This window comes from Pezoporus flaviventris, unplaced genomic scaffold, assembly GCF_033815535.1.
Source record: "Pezoporus flaviventris isolate CSIRO_AGI_PZ_B2104156 unplaced genomic scaffold, CSIRO_AGI_Pfla_v1 ptg000002l, whole genome shotgun sequence".
NCBI classification, from domain to species: domain Eukaryota; kingdom Metazoa; phylum Chordata; class Aves; order Psittaciformes; family Psittacidae; genus Pezoporus; species Pezoporus flaviventris.
Window position 1 is genome coordinate 24,350,154 of NW_026892550.1, and position 25,914 is coordinate 24,376,067.

Here is a 25,914-nt window from a genome sequence, read left to right on the forward strand (position 1 = left end):
TAGATCTCAGGTATGCAACAATTGCATAATTTGCTGCTGCACAAATAATTTGCACTGATGTTATAAAGTGCAACAAATTACTATTTTCTATGTAGCTTATGTGGGATGTGCAAAACTGCAGAAGTCAGCAGTACAGATATGCTGGCTTTTACGAAATAGCTGGCCACTGTAATTCCATGGTCTAGGAAACACTATATCAGCTTCTACTTCTGGATACACATGAATAAATCTGGTTGATATAGATGAACTAAATTACCATAAAGATCAACTTATTAATTGGGAACAAAACACTGCTCTATGAAACGTTCATTTAAAAGCATTTAACTGTGACTAATGTTAGTATACTGCTATGTGTGATCTTAAGCATTCCTAAGTAGCCATCTGACAAATGATTATTGCACATCTTCTCAGTAAGGTATATTTGGTACATGGCTGAATTAAATGAGGTCTTACCTCTGCTAATGCCCCTGACCTTTTCTACAACAAATGCAAAACCTGTTAAGACACATGCAAATCAGCCTAAGGAAAAGCATAAATATACCATTTCCATGGTACTTTACAGTATTCTAGAGCAGTTTTATGGACTTGCTAGATGTTCCTTATACGCAGCTAGAGAGATGGATTTTGTAGACTTAAGATAATTTGAAGAATGTCACAGTAATGAAGCATGTGGCTTTTTTTTTTTCTTTGAATTATGTCAGTTCTGTGCCAGCAAACATTGTAACGCCAATACAGATGCAAGTGTGCTTGGCTTTTAGCACATCAAAAATAAAATTTCTAGATGCATTCCTGTGGCATCAATTGACATGGAACTGGAGGACCAGGACCAAATCCAGATCAAGAAAATAGGTTATTTGCCTTCCTCATGTAGGAATTGATGGGGGGGGAGAGAGAGAAAACAATAAAATTGCAAGCCAAGTTTGCCCATTCACAGCTACAAAAGTTTTATAAGAATTTAAGAACACTTCTATCTCAAAAAAAAGGCAAATGTAGGTGATAACTTACTGGTCTGAGTTTGAAAACACCACTGTAAGTGTCTTTCTTAAATGGATCTTTAAAAGAATCTATAATTTGACCATTGTCCTCACATAGTCACTTAACATTTCTCCCAAGGAGTATGGGCTTAACAGCAAGTATTTGCTTAGATGCTCTGTGATTTACAATGCAACAGGAGGAGAGGAACAGACTTGTAAAAAGGCTTAGGCTATGAAGAATATCTTCAGGGACTGAATATCAGCTCACATGCCCTCTAGAAGGAGCAAAGATCTGGAAGATCTCAATGCTACTCTCAATGTTCATCAAGTAACCATCATATAATATTGTATTTCACAAGTGTTTGATAGCATCCTGCCATTTTTAAGAGATAATGTACAATTATCACAGTTAATGATAAACTGTTTATGAAACCATAAAAATAATCATATATTACCAATATTTCCACAGCATGAATGAAAATGCACGTACCTGTCAAACAAAATTAAAACAGCAGTAGGTGACAACAAAATTAACAAAGAAAATTGTCAGCAGTCCAAGTTATAAATATTTTGCAAAACAGTTTGAATATGTCTGAATTAAGGGCATCAAAAATAAGATGTCCAAGTAGAAATTTCACTAAATGTTCTCTGAAACACTGAACACTTTAGCACATGAAGTTTTCAGTCAAAATTCTGTTCTATGGTATTTAGCATATGCCAGGATGCGTTATACTGTAACCAGTATATTGTGCTGTGTAAATTATTTAACCATGTTTTACAAGATATGTAAAGCCTATGTGTCAGGAATCCATGTGCATAACCATTCTGTATTTAAACACACAGAAAAGCCACTATACAAGATTTTGCCTTTTCAAACAAGTAAAACGTGGTTTCAAATCTGATTTTTTTTTTCACCCTCCTCTTTCAGGATCACAACAACAGCTGCTTGCATGATGGATCTACGCAGATATCCTCTGGATGAACAAAATTGCACACTAGAAATTGAAAGTTGTAAGTTACTGGAGGGAGAGGGTTGGCCAGATGACAGCTGTGGATTGAAAGACATTCACAGTTTAGGCAAAACAGGAACAAGTTGTTCAAATACTGTGTGTCCAGTGAGCTTGCACACTGAACATACCTAATATATTTCCATAATACATAAGCCAAAATATCTTTAATTCACAATACTGGTTGATCCAAGATTGCAAGATGTCTTTCAAAATCTCTTGTCAATGAAGGGAGAAGAGTATTTCTTGATGATTAGATCAGAGGACAGCAACTGAGCACTGTCTATCTTCACTGCACAATCACCACAGAACTTGAATTAATTGCTTCACCTCAGTGCATTTAAATCTAACATCAAGATTAACAATTACTCCACATAGTGGCGGCAGGATTGATCAAATGCTTTTACCAAATGCTTGGAGGTTATAAAAGGAAACAACTTGCTCCTTCAGCACCAAGGTCAGTGACAGCTTTGTCAGCATCTTCCATGAGCACAGGATCAAAGTGTCATTGTCTTTATATCTTTTATAATGCTAGCATTTAGAGAAATGCCTATCTAAGTTTTTTAAAAGAATTTTGACTGTCTCATTGGTCAAACCAGCTGCTGCCACTGACCACAGAGCACTGTCTGAACAATCTGGCTAAGACTACATAAAGTCCAAGGCAAAATGATGCATCATTTTTCTAAGGATTTCCATTTTTCACATTACAACTGTTGCACTGTCAGAGGTAAGCAATATTTTCTTGTAATAATATTTCTCTCTAGAGTATGAGGTTTTAGGAAGGATTAACAGATTTCCCCAAATACAGAAGCTTGGTTCAATTTCCTGACGAGAGAGAAAAATCTTAGTATTTGAACCTCTGCTTTGATGGATAGTTTGGAGTGTTAAACAAACAGAGAACCAAGCTGATCCAGGATTAACCAAAATAATTTCCTAATAACTATGTCATCAATAAAAGTGATGTTTTCATTGTTTGTAGCACATCCTATTCAAGGAACTGAAAGTTCTCACAAGCCCAGTAAGTACAGTTTTCATTCTGCAGAAACTCATTAGATTTTGCTGTGGACTGAAAAGAGGTTAAATTCCTCATAACCCCACGGCATCAATCTTCAAAAGCATTCCATTAGTCTTCAGTTGCTTAGATTTGACAAAAACATTTTCACAGTGTCAAAACAGTGGAATATTCATGTATAAGACATTTAATAGCATTGCAATACAAATATAAAATAAACAAGTCTAAGCCAAAGCTGAAGTCACTTTGAATCTTAGAAAATGTAGCTGGGAAAAAAACCAGTTTATTTTGGAGTGCAGAGGTTTTCATCACTTGTTTATACATAAATGTAATATATCTCAAAGTATCTGTGAGGTGACGAATAGCAGGCACTGAAAAAAAAGCTTATAGTCAGTCTAGAGCACTTATGAGACACAAGATGGGCTCTCAGCCCAATGTTTATACTTGTTTATAATTTATACTTGATGGCAGCAGAAAGATGCCTTATTTAAAGCATACCTTCAAAATTACTTTCCATAATGAAGTATTTTGGGCTTTTGTAAGTGCACAACCAATATCAGCCTTAATATAAGTCAGTGGAGCTTTAGCTTTTCACTTGGATTTTAAACTGTTTGGTAAGAAACTTGAAAAGTTTTCCCAAAAAAATTATTTGCTTTTGCTCCTTTTCCTGGGATGTCATTTTATAGTGATTTTAGAGATTGTTTGCCAGGTTGAGAACAACAAACCTTCTATTTCACCAGCAAAAGATTTCAATCAAGTAAACATTCAAACATTCACAGTAGGCTTAATGAAAATTTATTAGAGAACATTGTCTGAATAGAATCTGCCCATTTATTTCTTTAGAGATTCAAAAATAATGGAGTTTGCTTTTAAAATCCTAGTGTTTTGGCATTGCAGGCAGACTTCTCGGAAAGAGAAGCAGAGAGACAGTGTCATCAAGGTTCCCTGTGAAGCACTTCAATAGCTGCAGTCCTGAGTCACCACAATAGCTTATTCTCTGTTCAACATTCAATACGCACATGGACACCTCTGGAAGGACATACTGGTTATGCACCAGGTTAAACCCCCTCAACAGATGCGGTAGCATGGCAAGCTGGGCCAAGTTGATATACATGTAATGAATACTTGTGTTAGGGCAACATGCATTAACTTTCCCTGTGCACCTGCTTTCAGTTAGCCTGTCCATATCCACATTGCTCTGAGTGATTGAAGCGCCCTGAACCCACACCCCTGTGTATGAATACATTTTCTTCTCATTCCTGAGAAGCAGAGGCATTAGGCAATTGTAACTTTCCTTTCCAGTGCTGCCCATCACACTACTGATCTCCCCAGTTACTTTCTACTAGTGCAAAACTCTCAGAGTCTCATAGTCCACCACCTCACAGGATCTACAGAGATGCTCCTTAAGCTGTGTGGCTGTCATACTCACCCTAGGGCTTTGCAGTTCCCTGATGGTTTTGGCACAAAACAGTTTTCTTGATGTTGCCTGCTGCTGCTTGGCTTAATCTTATTAAGATGTGCAATAGATGCATTTGGAGAATGAGTCATATCTTTTCAAAATAAAAGTGCATAACACACCTCTTAACTAACTTTTCTATCCAATCAGCAGAAGAAATGAATGTACATGCAATACTGCAGTAATCAAAATGGAAGACTTCATACTGAAGTTGCCTTCATATTGAATTCATACCTGAATTTATTTGCTGGGAGATAGTTGATTTGAAGTCTCCAGTCCAGTCATGACTAAAGCTGATCAAAGTACATGAGCATTTATCAGCTAGCAGCCCAAATAATGAAACCAGACTGACACTTCTCTGGCTCATACCTCTTTATCCATAAATGAAGCTTTGTAGGGATGAATGCTCAATGGGAATGGACTTAGTAATATCACTTAGGCCTCATCAAGAATCAAAATTAGCATCTGACAGAATAAGCAATTAAAATGCTAACACAATCAGGGATGACAGAACACAATGTCACCCATGTAGCCAGTCGCACATCCCCAGAAGAAAATTGCTTTTCAGATCTTTTGAACACTTGCTATGAATAATTCATGTCTCAAAAGATATATATGTTGATATATTAATACTTATTAAGTCTATCCAAAGAAATCAATAAAATATTTATTCACAGTTTGCCAAGAGGTCAAAATTGGCATAGTGCAGTACTACTCATGAGTATTTAGATCAGTTCTACTAACAACTGAATGATTTCCCAAAAGGACTAATAGACTAAGCTGCTACCTAGCTCTCAACAGCACGTAATCTAGCATAGACATAACAGGTCAGATCTTCAGCTAGTGAAATTTGGCATGGCTCCATTTTTGTCAATTAAGCCACCAGAACTCACACTGAGAATCTTCTATATCTGCTTTTTTATTAGTTGTTTCGAATGTTTGTTCCAAGTGCATGGCTCCTTCCTCAGCCCACCCTTTAAATTAGATCTGATCAGCAGAAACACAGTAAATTAATTCAGAAATCAAGACACACGTTCATGAGGAGTGTTCAATGCCTGTAGAAAATGCATACAACAATCTGGATTGTGAGCAAAAGACAAAGGGTGAATAATAAAACAAGTCAAAGGTCTGTATGGGCATGTAAAATATCTATCCTGCATTTAAACAGGAGTAGTTATTAAAATTATCTCCACTCTCCTGCACATGTAAATACATGGCTAGCATGGAGGTGCATACCTGCAGGTGCAATCACAAGCAGTGTGATTGTGCAATAGAAATAGCAAGCAAAAGCCAAACAGCTAAAGCAATACTGAGACACTAGACCATGACAAAGATGAATCATATGATTTTTACACCATTGTTAAACTCCCCCCCCCAAAAAAATGAACTTTATGAGCTTTATGTTTTTCTAATCCCATGCACAAGGACACTAGGGCTGCTGGTTCCCTGAATAGCATGCTTTGGAAAGCACATTGGTTAACAGATTTTACACACGGATTCACAAGTACTATATGATGTGCCATCCTGTCTTCTTGTCTTTGAAGCCCTGTCTTCTTCCTGAATGCAGTCTTGCTTATTTACCCAGGGTCAGCCTGTGGCTGGACTGTGCATGGATGTGAGCTTAGAAAGCTGCTGCAAATACAGCCCACTCTCCCTCCCCAGCTCCCCCTCAAGGTGACAGCTGCAAGATCTCCATCCCTAAGGGGTGGCAGGAAGGTGGCATCTGAGCGAGTCCTCTCCCGGTTCCCGGGTGCTTCCTCATCTCTAAATCAAGCAAGCTGGAGAGATATTTTCCCCTCCAAAAGCTCAGTTCTCCCCCATGCATCCACAACTGCACAGCCCTGTGGCAATGTCAGAGCTCACCAATACTGTAGCAAACATAACCTGGCCCTCTCTTTAAGTTCCCCAGTGTTTTTAAGGGAAACTTATTCTTACTGCAGAAGGGGCATGCTTCAAAGGAACCAGAGAGTCCCACAGGTGAATTGCTCTTAAGCTACTCAAAGAACAGATGAACATAGCACTGCTTGTGAACAGAAAGGCAGAGAGTCATCACACCTTTGAGGGATGCTGTGGAAATTAGCCAAAGAAAATCCCTGAAAATCTAAAGGGATAAGAATTGTTCCCTAATAATATTTACCAGTGAGTAATTTAAGGTATTGCAAATAGCAGCAAAACAACTGTGCTACACAGGAATGGGAAAAGAGCACAAAGAATCAAACACTGCCCTGTTATCAAACTTCTTCAGCAGAGCCGCCAATGCAGAGATAATACATGCCTATACTGAGCCAGCAGATTGTTTTCATTAAAAAATTACATTTCCAGCTTTCCTGAAGCTATCTTACCTGACTGCAGCAGCTATGTATGCACTGCTGTCAACCAGAGAAATGTATACATTTAGGAGAGGGAGAGCATTTTGGCTGCACATGTTCCTTCACATGCATTTTCACAGCTTTGCTCAAGCAGTTCACCTTACTTCAAATTCTGCCGTGGCAAATGGGGAGACCATATCAGAGGCTTTACACTTGTTTCAATGTCTTATACCATGATAGCCACTGGAAACTTCTGTGTATAAAATCAAGGGATTTTATAACCAGAACTGCCTCATCAGCAGAGCTGGGATCTGTAACAATCCATTTCTCACAGGTTAGCATATACTGGGACAAAGAAGACTTAATACTTGGCTGGAGGTTACCCAGATTGCTTGGAACTCTCACATGAGCTCTGATGGACGTCATCTTGGCAATTAAAGGTGTTAAATCCCCCAGCTGTTAGTTCTGCTGTACCAGGTAGCCTCTGGCAAGGGATACAACTGCTATGGCAATTCACAACCCAGTGCCTTGGCACAAGCTCACTGTCCCTGGCAGCAGCTGTGGTAGGCTCTGGACCAGCATGGGTGAGATGCAGACACACATCTAAGCTGATAAAGGAGCAGACAGGAGGAGGAGACGAACAGCCAGGGACAGTAGCATCAAACTGCTAGAGCTAATTCACTCAGTGCTTGTCTGTCAGAGACTTCTGACTGCACACAGCTGCCCCACTCTAGCATCCTTCATTACAAATACAAGTGCTGGTCTCACCGCATTACCTAGAAGGTAAGGCGGGATACTGTTATTACTCTAATACTCTTTTGTCTCTTTTAAATCACCAATATCACAATCATGGCATGATCTTGTGGACTAAGATTACACCTGGCTTTTACTCAGAGGAAAAAAAAAAAAAAAATGTTTTGACAGCACAACTCTGACAATAAATTAAGTCCCCATTTGGGGTTTCTCTTCCAGCATCCTCCAAACTTCAGTGAAATATGTTTCACTGTTGCAGGAGTCACAGGGAGGGCCAGGCTGAGCTCCAGTTTGGCAAAGTTATTTACTTATTGTCAAGCTACTATGTGTTTTAAAACAGGTCTGAGCGGATTACCAGAACTGTCCCTTTGGTCTCAAAAATCTGCATCTCTATGACAACCGTAATACTGCAGCATGATTCAGAGATCAACACTGCAACACTGACCCATGCCTTAGCCTTGTCAACAGCACTCTTACAAACCACTTCACTTGTGTGGGTGAGCTGAACAAGCCAAAGGAAACCTAAACAGGGTGAGATGGGGAAAAGAGGAAGATTTAGTCAGCTACAGTACAGAAAATGGCAATTCTGCCTTGAATCCGTTGGTTTTATGTCTGTCCCTGCTTCAAATAGAAATAGACCTAACAATAAATGTATGTAATGCTTTCATGAAAGTGCAACCAGCTTAAAGTGATATTACAGTGAGTCAATAAAATACTCCACTTGAACCTCCACATAGTTTGTTGCCAGAAATAACAACAACTGTGTTCATACCTAAACATTCATTATCACCTCTGTTGGCACAGAGTGGTCTGACAGAATTAGATTTGAACAGATTTATCACAGCTCCCTGCTTGAGACAAGATTGCATTGATCCATGGTATGATTGCATTTGAACTACTGAGGATGTAAGAACCTACACTTCAAACAAAAAGGGCTATTTTTTTAGGGATGAAAAACCTGTCTTAAATCCAAGCTTTCCCAGACATCTTTTTCTTTTCCTGTCTGCAGCACCAGATATCTAGTAATTTATTCATGCCTGGCAATAAAAATTCACTAATGATTACAACTGTGCTGGTATCTGAGGCAGCAGGAGCTTTAAGCTAGATTCACTCATGTCTTTTCCCTAAGTAGCCAAACCCACTAAGAGGGCATCTTTTCTCATCCTGCTTCTTCTCACCAGGCATATCAAATTGCTTCCAGAAAGCATAATTTCTCCCCTCCCAAAGGAGCTCATCACTCCGAGTATTCTAAAAACCAGTTGTAAGGCCCCTTCCAGATAAAACCAAAAAGGCTGGAAGAACACTCAACTCTATGCCTTTTTTTAAGAGGTACCATCTTTCTGATGCACCTAATGAAGGCAGCTCTCACCCGTCACGGTTGCTTAGGCTCTGCCACATCTGCAAATGAAGAGCTTCTCTGACTCACCCCCTGTCAGACTCCTGCTGCTCCCCTAGGAGGTATGTCAGCCATAAAGTCATGTCCCAGCATGTGCCACTTCCCACAAGCCCTGCAAATGCAGGGTGGGGGGAACCTCATTTTCTGCACTTTGTCTTGTCTCTGGTTATTACAGGGTAGCACTGGGAATAAGAGCTCTCTTCTGCTTTCAGACAATTCCTTTAACTGCTCTAAAATACATACTAAGCCTTAAAATTCTTTCAAACTTGGTGGACCATGAAGAAAGACAGCAAGGTATCTGTTCCAAAACTCAGATCACTTAGTGAGATCTTTCTGAGATCATTAACCATCTGACTGCAAAAGGCAGTAAAGTTCCTGGCAGCCCATTTTGACTTAATCTACCATTTTTACCAGTTGTATGATACAAGGTTCTTAGCATTTCATCCAATGCACAGTATCCACAATTCACCAGTGTGTAGGTGGATCTCCATCCATGTCTTCTGTACTCCCATTGCTGCCTGCTCTATGACATGCACGAAATGCCTTATTTCACAAGGGCTCCACCATGGATCAAATGCCATATTCAAGCAGCTAGCTCCCACAAATCCTAGCAAAAAACAGTTAACACCAGAAAAACAGGAAGTAACTCTTTATCACAGCACACTCACAGAACAAGCAAGACAGCACCACTGGAAATATCCCAGCACGTGCAGGAATGGAGATCAGCATACATAGGCTGCTGCTGTGATCCCATATACTGCCCACTGGGACAGCAAAGTGACTTCTCTCTGGACCACATATTTTGAAGTTTGAAACACACTTTAATAATTTCTAAAGCCACTCAGATAATACATTCTAGGTCACTCCATATAGCCTAAGCAGAATACACGCACTGAGCATGTAGCACTGCAGATCCACTCTCAGAAGCATCACCCCTGGAGACTCAGCAGGGACACAGCAATCTGTAGATGCACGTTAACTTCTGACATAGCTGAAATGCCATCCTTCTGAGCTGCACAGAGCATGCTGGCAGCAAAACAGGAGTGGCTTTGAAGTTACAGCATGAGCATCCACAGCAGCAGATTTAAACATCACAGGGACAGAAAGACTACCACAGAGCTATAAAGCTGAGCAAGATTTCAGATACTCTGAGAGGCACATTCACAAATAGCTTGTTGATACTGAAACTGAGAAATTAGCCAAGTATGTTTCTTTCTTTTTTCCACAACAAAATTTAAAATGTATTTTTGGCTCAGTTTAAGTCATTCCTTACGGCTCATATTTTAAGTCAGTCACTAAGCTAAAATAATTCATTCTTCACAGTACACTAGTGTTAAGCCACAGCTACTGCTCTGTTTCCACACTTTGGAAAGATTTCTTTCCACAGAAGACTACAAACCAGTTATCTGACTTTCACAATGTATTTTTATGCTGCACATACATTTAGAAATTACTCAGATGCTGACAGTATAGTCTATATCATTTTCCCTTTTTAGTCTCAAAAAGATGGATAGCTTGTCTCTATATGGATGCATTAATTTTAATAGCAAATACTTGACACTTGAACAGAGGAAGTTAGCCAAGTCACCTATCTGGTATATCTTAAGAACTCTTCTCTTGCGTACAGAGGAATGCAGAGTTATTCTTGCCAACTTCTCATTTTAGTGCCACCTCAGTAGCCTCTGAGGTATCAATAGAGTTCAGGCTGTCCCCTGGTGACAGCAAGAGGCAGGAAAGCTGGGGCTGAGTCGCTTCCCAGCACAGCCTCACCAGGTCTCAGCCTTCAGCCTCTGACAGTCCCTAGCTGAGGGGAACAGTGAAAGGAGATGCTGGGCTTGCTCTTCAAAAACCAGGGCTCTTTTAGAGAAGAGGCTGATGTCTCTGGAAACAGCTGTGCTCTTAAATGAGTATGCATTTCTGCAGACAGAACAGCAGGAAAAATAATCTGTGCACCTGATCACATCACATTTCTGAAAGAGCTGGCATATTATGTTTTGAGAAAATGCAGTTGTCCTAGGACATTACAGCTATAAGTGCAGTTTATGTATTTTCTTGTCTCCTGACAATGTGTAGATTACTGTATAAAATGAACAAAGCCCAGAACAAATTGGAAAATTTTGGTAGTCACGAATTCACTTCAATTTCTGAGAATGAAGCCTTGAACCAAAAGCATCTGAGTTTACAGATATCATAAATCTTGAGAAATTCTCTGTTCACTGCCTATCTGCTTTAGGTCTTGATCTATACCTATAGCTCCTAGACACCGCAGTAATACAAATAACCAAAACAATGCTTCAAGTCTCAATGTGGAAAGACTTGTCTGACCTGGGACAGCATTAATATGAAGTAGAATTATTAAGGAGCCTTTCATGTCCTTATAAAAATGTAATAAATTACAAAATGGTATTTTTCAGGCAAGGTTTTTTCCCTAGTGAAATAAATTGATTCAGTAATACGTAATGATTTTGGCAAAATATTCATGCAAAAAAAGCATAATGCATGCACAATACATGTGCATTGTAAAATATATTTTCTAAAAAGAGTCAATATTTCACTTTCAAAAGTCAAAATCATTGGTATTTTTGCTCAAAATTAATTTTGTTTAGAAAAACACTTTTTATTCAATTATTCTTAATTTGGCCTAAATTAAAATGTTTGTGTAGCTCAATATAACTTTGAATCTTCCTACAGTTGTTCATGAATTGAAAATTCAGCTGCTTACATAGTCAGAACAGTGAGTGACACCACCATGAAACCTCACTCTCATTGTTTTTCTAAAAAGCCCAAGTACAGTGGCCCTGTAGTTGTCTCCATATTTACCTCTGAAAAATTTACACTCCTGAATTAAGTAATTAAATTTCTAAAAGGCAACATCTCAGACAAGGGAATATAATATTGCATAGAAGTATGAGGTGTACTTGCATAAGCCATACCAGCGTAAGAAACACATGATGTCCTGATTCATCTGCTGAGTCCTGTTGAAAGCAGAGACACTATTGCCTTAAATGAGAGCAGGTTTTGGCCTGACAGGCTGCAGTACAAACCAGATGGACCTGGATTTCAAACGCCTTTTTCACCAAGTACAACAGCGGCATCTAAAACTGGGGGAGTCTGCCTGGCAACAAAATGAGAGCACTTAACGAGTAGATCTTAATTAGTGAAGTGAAATAAGTGCTCAAGGGCAAGATGTGTTTACAATACGAGCAGACAAAACTATGCACCATGCAATATTGACTGAACTAAATTAACTGAATGCTAAGCAGCTGGACCTCTGTTGCTGATGTTTACATAATGTGCTTATAGATAGTCTTGTTATCTTTTTAACTTCGTAAAGCAACTCAAGTCAGAAAAAACATTGAGGACTATGTCTCAGACTGGGATAGCCATCTATTGTACAGCACCTCCAGATGAAAAAGAAGGAAGGGGAAACTGAGGAGTGAAAAGAGTGATTTTCATCAGAGTTATAAACTCTACATGAGATGTGGTCCCAACAGCACTGCAGGCAAGTTACCTTGGTCTGGATCATGTGAAGGTGCGGAAGTCCTTTAAGTTAGCAAAGGAAGTAAGGGACTGCAACACTGGGCTTCCAGTAGAGATCAGGTCTTGACACACAGAGGTCTCTTATTCTGAGCCAGCCACTCCCAGACTGCGCTGCCAGGACTGGAATAGAAACAGTCTGTGGTCTGCATTTTGCTGCCCCTGAAAATTGATGCTTTCCTCTCCTCATCAAAACAGAGGGGAATGAAGGTTAGAAGAGTGGAGGGGGAAAGCAACCAAACCTCACCAGAAGGGGTCAGGAGCTTTGGTTGAACTTTGTGCAGACCGAGGTACAGCAGGTATTCAGTGTAAGTGTCCATTCAGAAGGAGGAGAAAGGGAGAAGGAGAAAGCTCAAAACAGATTCAGAAAAAGGGCATTTCAGAATGAAAGCAAGAGAAGATTGAGGTTGCTCACACTTGCTACTGAAAAGAAACAACCCCCTGTTCCCAGCTCTGAATTCTCAAGGACAGTCTAGTACCAGCAACCAGAGAACCTGGATGTAAGGCAAGGAGCTATTGGGGTTAATCTTCTCATGCATAGCCTCTGCCCTGAGCGATGTTGACTAGTCTTTAGACAAAATCATGATGGTGTGACTTCAGAACTTTGCTGGTTTTAACCCCAGAAGAGAAGGGGATTCAAGCAAGGAAGCAAGAAATATAGAAGCAGTTCAACAAACAGATTCTCAGCAGTTGCAACTGAAGTAACTAAAGTACCATTTTAAAACTTCATACTTCAGAGCCACTCAAATTAGATAATGAGAAACTAGCTGCAGGTCTGTAGAAATTGATGTATAATGGCTGTACTCATCAGGGCTGGTCTGTTAATAGCAGCTTTGCATCTTGTATACATGTTCCAATTACGCAAGAATCTAGTTTACACAAGAAGACACCAGTCAGGAGCACATACTCAACACTTGATTTGCTAAAACTTTTTAAAAGCAGAGAGAATTTTGACAGAACAGGTCATGAAAATGTCTCACGTCCAAAGTTAAATCACTGGCACTGCTCACCACTGAGTTGCTATGGCCAGGTTGCTTAGTACTGCACAAAATATGTGGGTATGAACAAGGTTTTCTAATCCCAATTTAATTTACATGAATTACATAAAGCTGAGTAGAGTCAGAGGCTCTCAACATCAGGCTAAAAATCATCACTCCAATGATGAAATAAAAATATGAGTTGTAAAGGTGAAAGACATGAGATGGCATATCAGGCTGCAGTGGAGTGTGTCAGACCCTTTACTGCTGTACTATCTCAGAACAAACATCTATCTCACCCATCATCTTGTCTCTCACAGTGACCAGAAGCAGAACCAGAACAAAGCATAAGATTTACATGCTGCTATTTCTCCAGTATACTCCTCCAATAAGCGTTCTGCACTTTGCTACCTTAAGTCAGAAATTGTATCACTATGTTTAATAACCTGGATAGATTTTTATTCTGTGAATATAAGATTCTACATACACAGATTTATGCTTCTGAGCAAGCAAAACATTCTGACACATCACCTTGTGCAATGAGCTCTGCAGTTTATCTGTACATTGTATTCCCTTTTATTTCTTTCAAACCAGCCACTAGACGTACAATTCGTTACCTCCATGGTCTGGAAGCATGAGGGATTGTGAATGAATCATGTCCTGTTCAAGCTCACCGTGGTAACTTAGGATCTTTGAGACTTTTATCGTAACATCCCCTCAGCCACCTTACCTCCAGACTGAAGAATCCTGACTCAATCAGTCCTTCCTTCAATGGAAGAAAATCTATCCTTAATCCTTTATCTCTGTGGCTGTTCTATGTAGCCTACTCAGTATGGCTATTTTGGGGAAAGAAAGAAAACTGCATATAAAAGTCAAGAAATAGCTGTTAGTTGTAGAGCATATGAAAATGCAAACAAATAATTTTGCATTTGCTTTCCTTTCCTTTCTTAATAATTCCTTGGTTTGGGTTTTTTTCCCTAGCTAACAAGAATGAAACTCTGACTACTGAAGAAGAAAAAAATTAAAATATCAGTATGCTTTGTAAGAGCTACTCTTGCACATGAAAGCTATACAAGATAAAATATATTAATGTGTATTTCTGATTGTGCACTGTGTTACATCTATTTTAGGCTCATTAGGCCCTTTGACATTGCTGGCATAATCCAGTGGAAAGAGAAATAAACCAGCAAGGCATTTTTAGTACAAGTCTGACTACTTATCCACAAACCTTTCAACATTTCCATCCATTGAGACTACAGTGATACTGAGAAGTCCTGCTGTGTTAGTCGTTAAAGAGATACTAAGCAAAACAAAACAACTCCTTTCCCAAAAGACTTTCAACCTTCTATCAAGTCTCACTGGCAAATGAGATTTAAAAAGTTAAAGGGGCAAAAAATGATAACAATGATAACAGGTAACAATGCACCAATATTAAAGGTATTTGCACAGTAAGGCAAAGCTTGTTCACTCTCTAAACAAGATTAGTATGTTGCAAGAGTGACTTTATGCTGTAATAACATTTATTTTCTGCTTCTAATGGATAGGAAATGATGTCTCCAAATGGGATGAAACAGATTGCCCCATGTGTTAATTTTGGTTTTATTTAAGAAACCTTCTTAAGTAACTGACAACTTGTAGTACTCCAGCAGTCTAACCAAGTCGTCATTTCGGTCAGTATTGTTTAGGCTAATTCTGACTCATATCCCCAGTTACAATTTGCCATCTGCCTATAGAAAGTATTTCTCAGTTGAAAACAAAAGTAATTTAGAAAAACAAACACCCACTCAAACACGGGAGACAGGGAGTCTTTTCAAGCAATTCTGTCACCTTAATGTTAACTAGTGACATTGCTTTCCAAAACATCTCCAGATCTGCTGTGCCCCACTCACATGTTGGGTTTAAGTTGAGATAGTGCTATAGATTTACCACTGTGTGGACCCCCTAGGTGGTGTGCAGGGGAAATGCTTTAGGTTCCTGTTTGAATACAGCCGTAGGAATGATAACTGTGTGAAACAAGAAAAATGATATTGCAAGAATATACATAGCAATGAAGACTAAGTTGTTAGGAAAGGGATGATCCAGTAGTAATGGAAAAGGTTGGGTTCTAGCCTCATGTGGAAAAGGTTAACTTCTAGCCTCATGTCCTTACACAAGGCCAAATGATTTGGGGCACACACAGTGGAAATATTCTTTTCAAATGCCCTATTTACACCCAGATCCCTAAGGCAGAGACCCTGTTACTGGGTGTTTTAGAGCTCCCTACCCTGGAGAATCAGAAGGAAAATGGGGCTTCATTTGGACCTCTCTGTGGAATTTGGTAACAGTGGTAGAACCATGAATTTTCTTGTTAAGTGAATGTAATACAGATCTTTATTTATCCCAGAGGTGTTTGAGACGGTGAGTGCTGAAGTGAAAAAGAAAACAGCGTGGTGACATTAACATCTAATGCACTGTTAACCTCAGCTATAGCACAATGTCAGCAACATTTCTAAAATATCTTTTTTCTGGGAACAGCAAGATTTATACATAACCTATTCCTTGCCGTGCTTGAATCTAGTTACTTTATAAATCTGTGGTATTTCTGCATGTGTTCTCACTTAAACTCCCAGCTGCTGGTCTAGAAGGAAAAGAAAAAAAGAAGTGTTGGCACATCAAGGGCTGTATTATCATTTCTAGACATTATTTTCTCAGAAGTTTAATATCTCATGCTGTGCAATTAAACTTCTTTTAGCATCATAGAATCAACTAGGTTGGAAAAGACCTTTAAGATCAAGTGCTTTTTTACTCCAGGACTGCCAAGACCACCACTAGACCGTATCACTGAGGGCCTCATCTACACAGTTTCTTAACACTTTCAGGGATGGTGATTCCACCACTTCCCTGGGCAGCCTCTTCCAATACCTGATCACCCTCTGGTGAAGAAATTTTCCCTAATGTCCAATCTAACCCCCCCGGTGCAGCTTGAGGCCATTTTCTGCTGTGCTATTGCTTGTTACTTGGGAGAAGAGACCAACTCCACCTCACTACAACCTCCTGTCAGGTAGTTGTAGAGAGCGGTAAGGTCCCCCCTGAGCTTTCTTTTCTCCAGAGTAAACAACCCCAGTTTCCTCAGCTGTTCCTTATTGGGCTTGTGCTCCATACCCTTCAACAGCTCCGTTGCCCTTTTCTGGACCCGCTCTAGCCCCTCAATGTCCCTCTTACAGTGAGAGGCCCAGAACTGACCACAGGATTCAAGACATGGCCTCACCAGTGCCCAGTACAGAGGGATGATCACTGCCCTGGCCCTGCTGGCTACACTATTGCTGATACAGGCCCAGGACGCTGCTGGCCTGCTTGGCTGCCTGGGCACAAGCTGGCTCATGTTCAGCAGCCATCAGTCAGCACCCCCCGGTCCTTTTCTGCTGAGCAGCTTTCCAGCCATTCTTCTCAAGCCTGGAGCGCTGTATGGGGTTGTTGGGGCCCAAATGCAGGACGCGGCACTTTGCCTCATTGAACCTCATATCGCTGGCCACAGCCCAAGGGTTTTGAAGATGGAAAATAATACACCAAGCAAACAATGGCTTAAATAGATCAAATAATATTCATGGGAACATTATTATTATTATATATTATTATTATAATTAATAAATAATAATAATAAATTACTTATTATTTAGGCCAACAAAATCACATGCAGAAATCCTGGGAAATTTTTTTTTATTAAAGTGAGCTAGCCTGCTAGGGATGCCAGCCCAGCAACCAGGCCACGTTTGCTCCAGAAGTATTGAGCATTTAATATCCCAATGCACCCTCTGCATGAAGCCCAGCTATTAAACTGCCGCTTACACCGAGGGGCTCCGCTCCCACCACCGCCGCTCCGCCTCGAACCCCGGCTCTCCGCTAACAGGTGCTAGTCGCTGTCCTGGCCAGGCTCTGCGGGAGGCGGATCCCCCACCCGTCGAGGTGGCACGTGTAGGGCCGGGAGAGCCCCGCGTCGAGGCCCCAAAAGGGGGGCGAGCAGCGCTCGAACCAGGTCCGGCGGCGGAGCGCGGGGGCCCCCCGGTGGCCGTCGAGGGTGAGGACAGTGACAGGCGGGGCTGGGGAGGTCTAGCGCCTCTCCCCGAGCTCCCTCGGAGCCGCCGGTGTGGTCCTTGGGAGCGGCGCTGGAGCTCGGCCCCCGCTCGGAGAGGCTGTTTTCAGGGAACGGGAATAACTGAATCAGATAAACTCACGTTGTTAAATCAGTTAAATGTTATTAGTGGAAATCATTCTAGACTTCGCAGCTGAAGTTGTAACCATTCCTGACAGCTGTTATGAACATTATTGGAGTATTTCAGGTTGCCAATATCCGACTTCTGTGAAATATGTGTTCAGACATCACCATCCAGCTTCAAGTACTGATACCTCTGTCACAACAGCAAAAACATTCCCTTAAAGCAGTGACATGGATATGTATGTAGATGGAAACGGATCACATGGAAAAAAAGCTGTTGAGGGAATACCTGGTCAGTACACATAAGTCCAGGCAACGAATCAGCATATTAGCACTGGCCACTGCACAGACCAGACTCACTTTCTCTATCACTGAAATAGCTTTCTTCCATTGTATATGTTAAGGCATGTGCTGCCAGAAACAGGTTTATCATTGCCTGCTGGCCAGAAGCTAGTGCCGCTCCACCCTGAATGTGTCTTCATTTATATCACTGTCACTCCTCACTTGAAGTCACTGTTCACCTCAAATAGGAGTGATCTGCCCTCTGCTAACTGTGCAGAGCTGAGATCAGTCCCAGTCTTTAAATTGCAGCCACTGCCTTCCTCTCAAGTGTGCTAGTTTGGAAAGCAAAAGGCAATGTGAACACCTTTGGAACAGGAGGGCCTCCAAGCCCTGCACCTGTAAGTCACCGTCAGATGTGAGACCAACACCTCTCACACACAACTACAGCAATGTGCAAAGCACATAACGGAGGGCATCACACAACAAAAATGATATGCCAGCAGGAAACGGACTGCCTGGGGAGAGTTTACACCTTCTTAGTGTCTGGCAGAGTTATTACAATGACTGTCAAGGAACTCGTGATTGTACTGAAGTTCTCTCTGTACAAAATCACAGGAAGATATTCCATCTCAATTACTCTTCTAAAAAGAGAGCTAATAAAGTGAACGCTCCTGATTGATCGAAAAACATCACTATCCCTTCCTCACCATTTCCCCCCAGCTTTAACTGGGGTAAATTCAAATAACAAATCAGCATATTAGAAAGAATGGTAGCTCACGCTAGTTCTATTTCTGTTGCATTTGGAAGTGTTTTTTTAAAACTTGTAAAGGTTAAAGGCATGGCCTGCCAGCCATGATAGCTTGTCATCAGCTGAAATCATCCATTGCTTTTGATCAAGTGACTTTAGAACCTTGTAGTTCTGTTTTTCATTTAGTAGCCGAAGTCATAGAAGCTTTTCCAAGACTAGTGAAAAGTACATTTGCCTACATTACAAAACTCCCATAATTAGCTTTTGTGAGGGCCCAGCATGACCACACACTGCACCAATCACATGCTACAATCGTTCTGCAGGAAGTTGTGCCTGTTTTCCCTCTGAAGTCTGCCCTGTGATATCCCAGGTGTTTATCTGGTACCACTGTGGTTTTAACAACTAAATCTACAATAATTCACCTTTGGGGAAGGGAATTTTATCTGCAATAAGGTGCCCAAACCACTCCCTCTTTCATCAAGAAGGCAGAGGGACTGCAGAGTGGCTGGCAGGGGCTGCCTGAAGAGACAGCAAATAAAGTCAGTATCTGCAAGCCAACACAGCAAGTATCTGTGCAGCATCTAGTTAGTGCTGCACCTTTGTTATTCTAAAGATAAAATAGCCATGAGTGTTACCTCACGTAGAGATTATCTGTGTGCCTACACATAATCAATACCATTTCCGTATGACAGTTTACCACTTCCTATGGTTTGATCTATCTTTTTAGAAAGAGAAAAGATTCAAGAGAGATGTTTTATAATACAGATTTGAAAAAAATGAAGTTAACACTTCCCTGACAATCTTACTCTTGTCCCTTTAAACAGCCTTAGCAGTCTTCATTCTTCCTTCGATCATTCTGCATTACACCCTACATGTTGGCCCCTGTGGTTTGTCCATGATGTCTTTAAAGCAGCTGCTGAAATCCCACTACCAAACAGCTACCTTGACCTTTTGCAGTGAAAAGCTTTTGGCTTCTACCTGGAAGGAATGAAAACCAGCCATGCAGAGAGCCCTGTGTGACAGCCTTGGGATGGTTCATTTCAAACAAACCGGCATACGTATCGGGAAGCACAGTTTTAAGCAAACAGTAGTGATCCATATTAAACAGGCTACTGTGGTTTTGGGAGCAATTCTGATAGTTAGCAAACCATGGCACTGAGCAGCTCACAAATAAGCTATGTGAACAGTTAAACTTGTGCAGCCCATCACTGTGTGTTTGCATCAAAGGATAGCTGTTCAATAACTGTAGACTTTCCAAGCAGTCCCTTGAGCCTGGCAGCAAGTTTTAAAAGCTTCTCTGATTGTCACCAGGAAAACCATGTACCTGTACTGCACGTGGTCAGCCTTCCAGAGATGAGTTGTTACCAGGCATTACCACAGGCAAAGACATCTCGAGACTCATTTCCCTTCCTAGAAAGAGCATTATTGGTGTATATGAAAGGATAAGTTCTCAACTCTGTAGAAGCTTCTGATGGTTGGTTCAGCTGGCAAAACTACCGCCAAGTTTTTTAAAGCTTTGGGTTCAAACAAGTTATTTGATCTGTGTTATACGATTTAAACCTGAATAAATCTAACACCTGAAGGAAAAGTCTAAAAATAGATAAGATGCTGTTCTCTCATTAGGTAGATAACTGGAGAAGGTAGTAAAATGCAATATATTTGAATCAGTTTAAATATTAGTTCAAAAGCATCATCAATTGTGAGGTGGCTTTTTTGAAACTCATTCATTCTTGAGTTTAATCTAAGTTTTCAAAAATGGTAACACTAATGTTAACATGGCCAGTGGCAGAATGGGAAAATAATTTTTAATTACATGATAATTATGATATATGATAATAAAATTATAAATGTCACTGATAAAAGGAAAAAGAAAGGTGCTAGTTTTGAAGTCAGTAAGAAATAGTTCTGTAATAGCAGAAGATCAGCGATGCCACAGTCTAATTAAAAAATAAAATGTCGCATGAATATCAAAGGGACATCTACAGCTCTGACAGACATTGTCAGGTATTAGTACAGGCACCTGAGTTCTTCTAGAATCATCGTTGTCTCCACTGGCTCCAAACTCTGTATTTTGTCACAGTGTTCATAGGAAATCAAATGCAAAGCTGGGAACTGAACCTAGTTTTACTGTCAGAGCTCCTCCTAGAGACTTTAAAAGTTTTGCTGATGTTCTACCAGTTTGTTGGTAAACTGAGCAACTCAAGCCTGAATGAAAAGTAGTAGTATTAGAGCTAGCTAAAAATTGACTTTTAATCTTATATTCTGTCCTTGTTTTCTGTCTTCTCCTTTTCCACACCTAGAAGCTTCCCCTGAGTACAGAGGAGGCTATGTGGTTTCTGTACAACAGAAATGTCACACAACAGGAGGCTGAATTCCTGATTAACAGCAGCTCCTTCCAACTTTAACCACAACTATTTAAGCCAAGTAATAAAACAAAAAGAAGAATCAATAATCCAATCATGCCTCTGTTGCAGATGGATACACTACTGATGATATTGAATTTTACTGGAATGGAGGAGAGTCAGCAGTAACAGGAGTTGATAACATTGAACTCCCACAATTTTCTATCATTGATTACAAGATGGTATCAAAGAGAGTGGAATTTACAACAGGTGAGAACTGGCTAGTTAAAAAAGCTTCCCCCTCTTCCCCAGCCCAGAAATATCAGTGTCTAACTATCTTAGGCATTAGTCATTACATGACTTCTCTCTTTCAGGAGCATATCCTCGATTATCACTGAGCTTCCGGCTTAAAAGGAACATTGGATACTTCATTTTGCAAACCTATATGCCTTCCACACTCATTACAATTCTTTCGTGGGTATCTTTTTGGATCAATTATGATGCCTCTGCAGCCAGAGTTGCCCTAGGTAATTTCAAAATCACTGAACTACATAGATTCATTTTGTCTTTGAATACAGTAGCACCAAATCCAGACAGCTGATAGCAGCAGCATTAATTGTGATCTTAGACATGCAGCACAGGGCTCTTCATTGTCAGGAAGATGTCACCTTGCCTACATCTGAAGTTCTTGCTCTGTAGTTAGGATGGGATCCTGACTGATTTCCAATTGCCATGATGGTCTTCAGATCAGGCCAAAAGTACCTTGCTTTCAAACTGAAGCATAAAGGTCTAATTCAGGTATTTATGCCGTGATGCATCAACATTTCATTGATGTTAGAAAACATCCTTTCAGGCCAAATATGTGGCTGGAATGAATAGACAAGATCCCACTGAAGTGAGTGGAGATACACCAGCTTACAACAAATAAGCCTGGTTTACCCGTTGGTTTTTTCCCGTACCATGTTTCTTCCTACAAGTTTCCTTAATAACCAAGATCTTAGAATCATAAAATCATAGAATCATAGAATAGTTAGGGTTGGAAAGGACCTGTCATTATCTGCACTGTAAAGAAGCTTTTCAAATGATAATGCCAGAAAGCTATTTTGTCCCACCTCTATTTCCACCTCTCTGTAAATTCAACTCATTACACCTGTGCCTACAGCTATTATCTAGATGCATTAATGATGTAGAAAGAATCATGCAATGGTGGATAACACAGTGATATGGAAATTATTTACTTTACTTGAAAGCACCTCTTTAACAGGAAGAGCTGCTTTGATACAAGCATATACATCACTTTCTCGTCATCAAAGACCATCACTTTATTATAAAGCTTCCCTTTCTCCTTTCAATCCTCTGTTTTCAGTCAAAGGCTAGATACTTATTCAAGTTCCCCAGAGCAATGCAAGCCACCCTATGGGGTCAAGCAGGGCTATTGCTTTAAGTAAAGTCAGAAGCATTTCCTCACATAGAGAGAACAGCGATCAACTCTTTGCTATTCAGGTCAGCTAATATGACATTCCCTAGCACATTTATTGTAAAACTTAAGGAAAGATGTACCAAGATAGCTTGGGTTTTTGAAGGCTATTTCATTCACTCTTTAATGCATGGAAATCCAAAGAAGGTGATATTAGCAGGCGTGCAAGGATATCTTCATTTCCAGTCTTGCAAAATACATTCCCTTGGCTGTTTAGAATCTGATCACATAAGCCATAGAAGAGCATGAGAAGTGCACAGCAGGGGGCAGTGCTGCCATTACACCTTTCATGCTCACTTCCCATTCTTGTTAGTCAATGTCTTTTTCCTCTTTTCACAGGAATCACAACTGTGCTGACCATGACCACCATCAGCACCCACCTCAGGGAGACCTTGCCAAAGATTCCCTACGTAAAGGCAATAGATATTTACCTGATGGGATGCTTTGTGTTTGTGTTCCTGGCCTTGCTGGAATATGCCTTTGTAAACTACATATTCTTTGGGAAAGGACCCCAACGTCAAAAATATGCAGGAAGGAGAGCAGGACATGCTATAGGCAAGAAGAGCAGACTGGAAACAAATAGAGGCCAGGTAAAATGTTTAAGCTAATTTTTCAAACATTATTTCTGCTGTGACAATGTTGATGTATATGATAGTAGAGATAGATGTAATTTAAACACATATGTGAAAGCATTTAAGATTGTCTAGGGAAAAACAAATTTTTAAGGAGATTTCACCAACATATGTTTTATTCCATCTTCAACTGAAAACAGGGTAAGAAACTACAGGAAATGCAAATGAATATTCAGAACAAGCATTTCTTTGCAGCATGGAAGAAATACAAGAAGTTAAATATTTACAATTGCAACTGTATACATCTTTGCTGTAGAAGGTGATATAGAAGAAATGTTTATTACATAGTTCCTATTTACACACAGAAACTTCACCAAAAATAGAAAACAAAGACAGATGCTGTTGCTTCAGTGAGTCTTGATTGAAGCCCACACCACTGAGCTTCCAGGAACAGAAGGACGATGCTGCTAGGTTCTAACAGTTTTCACAGATGTCAGGATTTTTCCCTCAGGCTAAATTCAAGCAGGCCACAACTACCTCCAATTAAAAAGCAAGCCAGACAAACTCCAGGAAGTAATATTATGGTCACTTTTTTAGCTAGGAAAATTTACCAGTACATCACTGAGCACTTGCAAACTTCTATAAAATTGTTCCGTTTTTTTCCCAGTTTTTCAGAAATAAACACTTCCCTCAGGTGTATTTTGCCCAGTCTGACTCAGAGGAAAATACATCCCCTAATGAGCCCCAAATTTGCTTCTGTTCTCTGCTTTTCTTACAATACATTACATCCAAGTATGAATGAGATCTTACCCAGGCTGTCCTATAAACCCCTCTATTGTTGTGGCCTGAGGCAATAACATTTGGATAAAACTATATCGAACCTTGTGTTCAGCTTGAAGAACGAGACTGACACATAAAACCCTGACTAAAGGTAAGACTTCAGCTTGATGGATGTTTGCAATTTCACATACATGCCAGGAAGTGCATTTCAGAAACTCTGATATTTTATTAATTCCAGGGTTGTGTTCTTTGTGATCCAGCAACCACACCATTACAACCAAGCATCATTAACTGAGTCATCATGTCCTCAGTCTCACTGAACTCATGAGCCCATTAAAAGCCCTTTCCTGCATTCGCCTCCTGTCCCAGTGTGTAGGAGATGCTTTATTACAGTGGGTGCATGAATTCCGTTCAGGCTTGAAGCAGTCTCCAAGGTCCCACAGAGTATTGTCCTCCACAGAGCAGAGGAGATAAGCCACCCTGTTACGGGTTGTTGTGTGCAGACACTATCTATCCGTTTCTGTGGAAGTTAAGGAAGCAGAAAAAACAGCAAAACACACAAACTCTAACCAGCCACCTCAACAGCTCTGGAGATAACCCAGCCTAGGTGAGAAGAAGCACAGCAAGGATTCATGATGAAGAGGGAAGCAACACTTCTTCAGAGGTCAGCCTTGGCTACCTGAAGCCCTAGTGCACAGAACTAAGGGTGAGAAAGTGTAAAGGATAAGATGCAGGTAAGCTCTTTTTCCTACACATTTGGAGACTTCTTTTAACTAAAAGAAAAGCCTTAACTCGTGACTAAAAGCTTCTTTCTAAATGCTACACTGACGAAGATTATGCTGAGACCAGTACTCAGAACAGGTTAGAAAGTATTTACAACCACACTTTAATTTTTCAGAGCACCACATTCACGCACCAGCATTTTTCTGACAGAAAACTGAAGGCATACACGCTTTGTAACAGGATTTGTAAGGGTTCACACTTTAGACTGAAATTCCATTCTGAGGCTGTGAATGTTTTAAGTGAACTGACTGCTTTTTGCCTGTGCAGTGCAAGTTTGTGATTTTAGATACACACACATATGTATATATATATACACATAGACACACACATGTGAATGGATATCAATGGATTTTGCTAGCCCACTGGAGATAACATTGATGTGGGACCCAGTCAGCATTCATTTTACTTAGCATGAAAGTGCAGATGTCCAACAGCTGTATTTCTATCTTCAGCAGGAAGAATGCACATGAGCAGAGCAGTGGGACATGGTAAGGTTATGAGACCTCTAATGAAGCCAGCTCCCAGCCCCTTGCCTTCATGTTCTGAGAATTTCCACTGGTGGCATGATACTGCTACTGGAACACGGGAAAGATTTTTTTGAGCACAAAGGAAGTACAGCTGTAAGTATATACAGCTATAGGGTAACTTTTTCCTTTTACTATTGACCCATACTACTTATCCTTTCAGGGTCCTCTAAGCAATAGAAGATATGTAACGGTGCTTCTCCTCCTTGTGCCAGGTGAAGATATTTCTTGTTGCCATCTGACATACATGACTAAAAGAATTCAAATTCCTTCGTCAGATAACAAAAGCCTGAGATGTGAGCAACCCTCAGCAAACTGACTGTGATATTAACACAGTATAGAGAAGCCCAGGTGGAAAAGGAAACCATACTGCTGTTTCACATGTGGCTGTTCTTGCTCTACAGTCCGAAGAAGGTGGAAATAAAGCCTCTCCAGTTTCATAATTTATGCCATTTTAATTTTTAATATGCAGAAAAAAATTAGTTTGTAGTAAACAAGCTGTTTCTCTGAATAAAGCATAAAGACTGTTATATCTCCTTGTCCATTTTTCAAAGCTAGGTACCATGGAGGAAACTTAGCCAGCAAGAAAACATTTTGATAGTCCATGTATATAACTAATTCTGTTTCCCCAGACAATTACAATGTGAATAATCATTACACAGAAGATGTCTTTTCAGCATGAGAAAGAGAGAGGATGCAATCATAATGTGAGTGGGAAAGGGACTGAGCCATCAAGGGGCTCATAAATGGCAGCACAAGGCATGGTGTCTTCTTCCCTAGTTCTGCAGAGCAT

At 40.3% G+C, this 25,914-nt stretch overlaps 1 protein-coding gene across 3 annotated transcripts in view; it reads left to right on the forward strand.

Moving 5' to 3' along the window:
• Positions 1 to 25,914, forward strand: part of GABRB1 (gamma-aminobutyric acid type A receptor subunit beta1) — a 125,364-nt gene that overhangs the window by 94,530 nt on the left and 4,920 nt on the right. Inside the window, exons 5-9 of one of the 3 annotated variants that reach the window (XM_061471930.1) lie at positions 1,903 to 1,985; positions 21,118 to 21,255; positions 21,360 to 21,512; positions 22,802 to 23,052; positions 25,784 to 25,788. In XM_061471930.1, coding sequence (XP_061327914.1) covers positions 1,903 to 1,985; positions 21,118 to 21,255; positions 21,360 to 21,512; positions 22,802 to 23,052; positions 25,784 to 25,788 — 630 coding nt within the window. Of the gene's footprint in view, positions 1 to 1,902; positions 1,986 to 21,117; positions 21,256 to 21,359; positions 21,513 to 22,801; positions 23,053 to 24,074; positions 24,909 to 25,783; positions 25,789 to 25,914 lie in introns of those variants that run through there. The other 2 variants (XM_061471923.1, XM_061471915.1) reach the window with 2 other exon arrangements.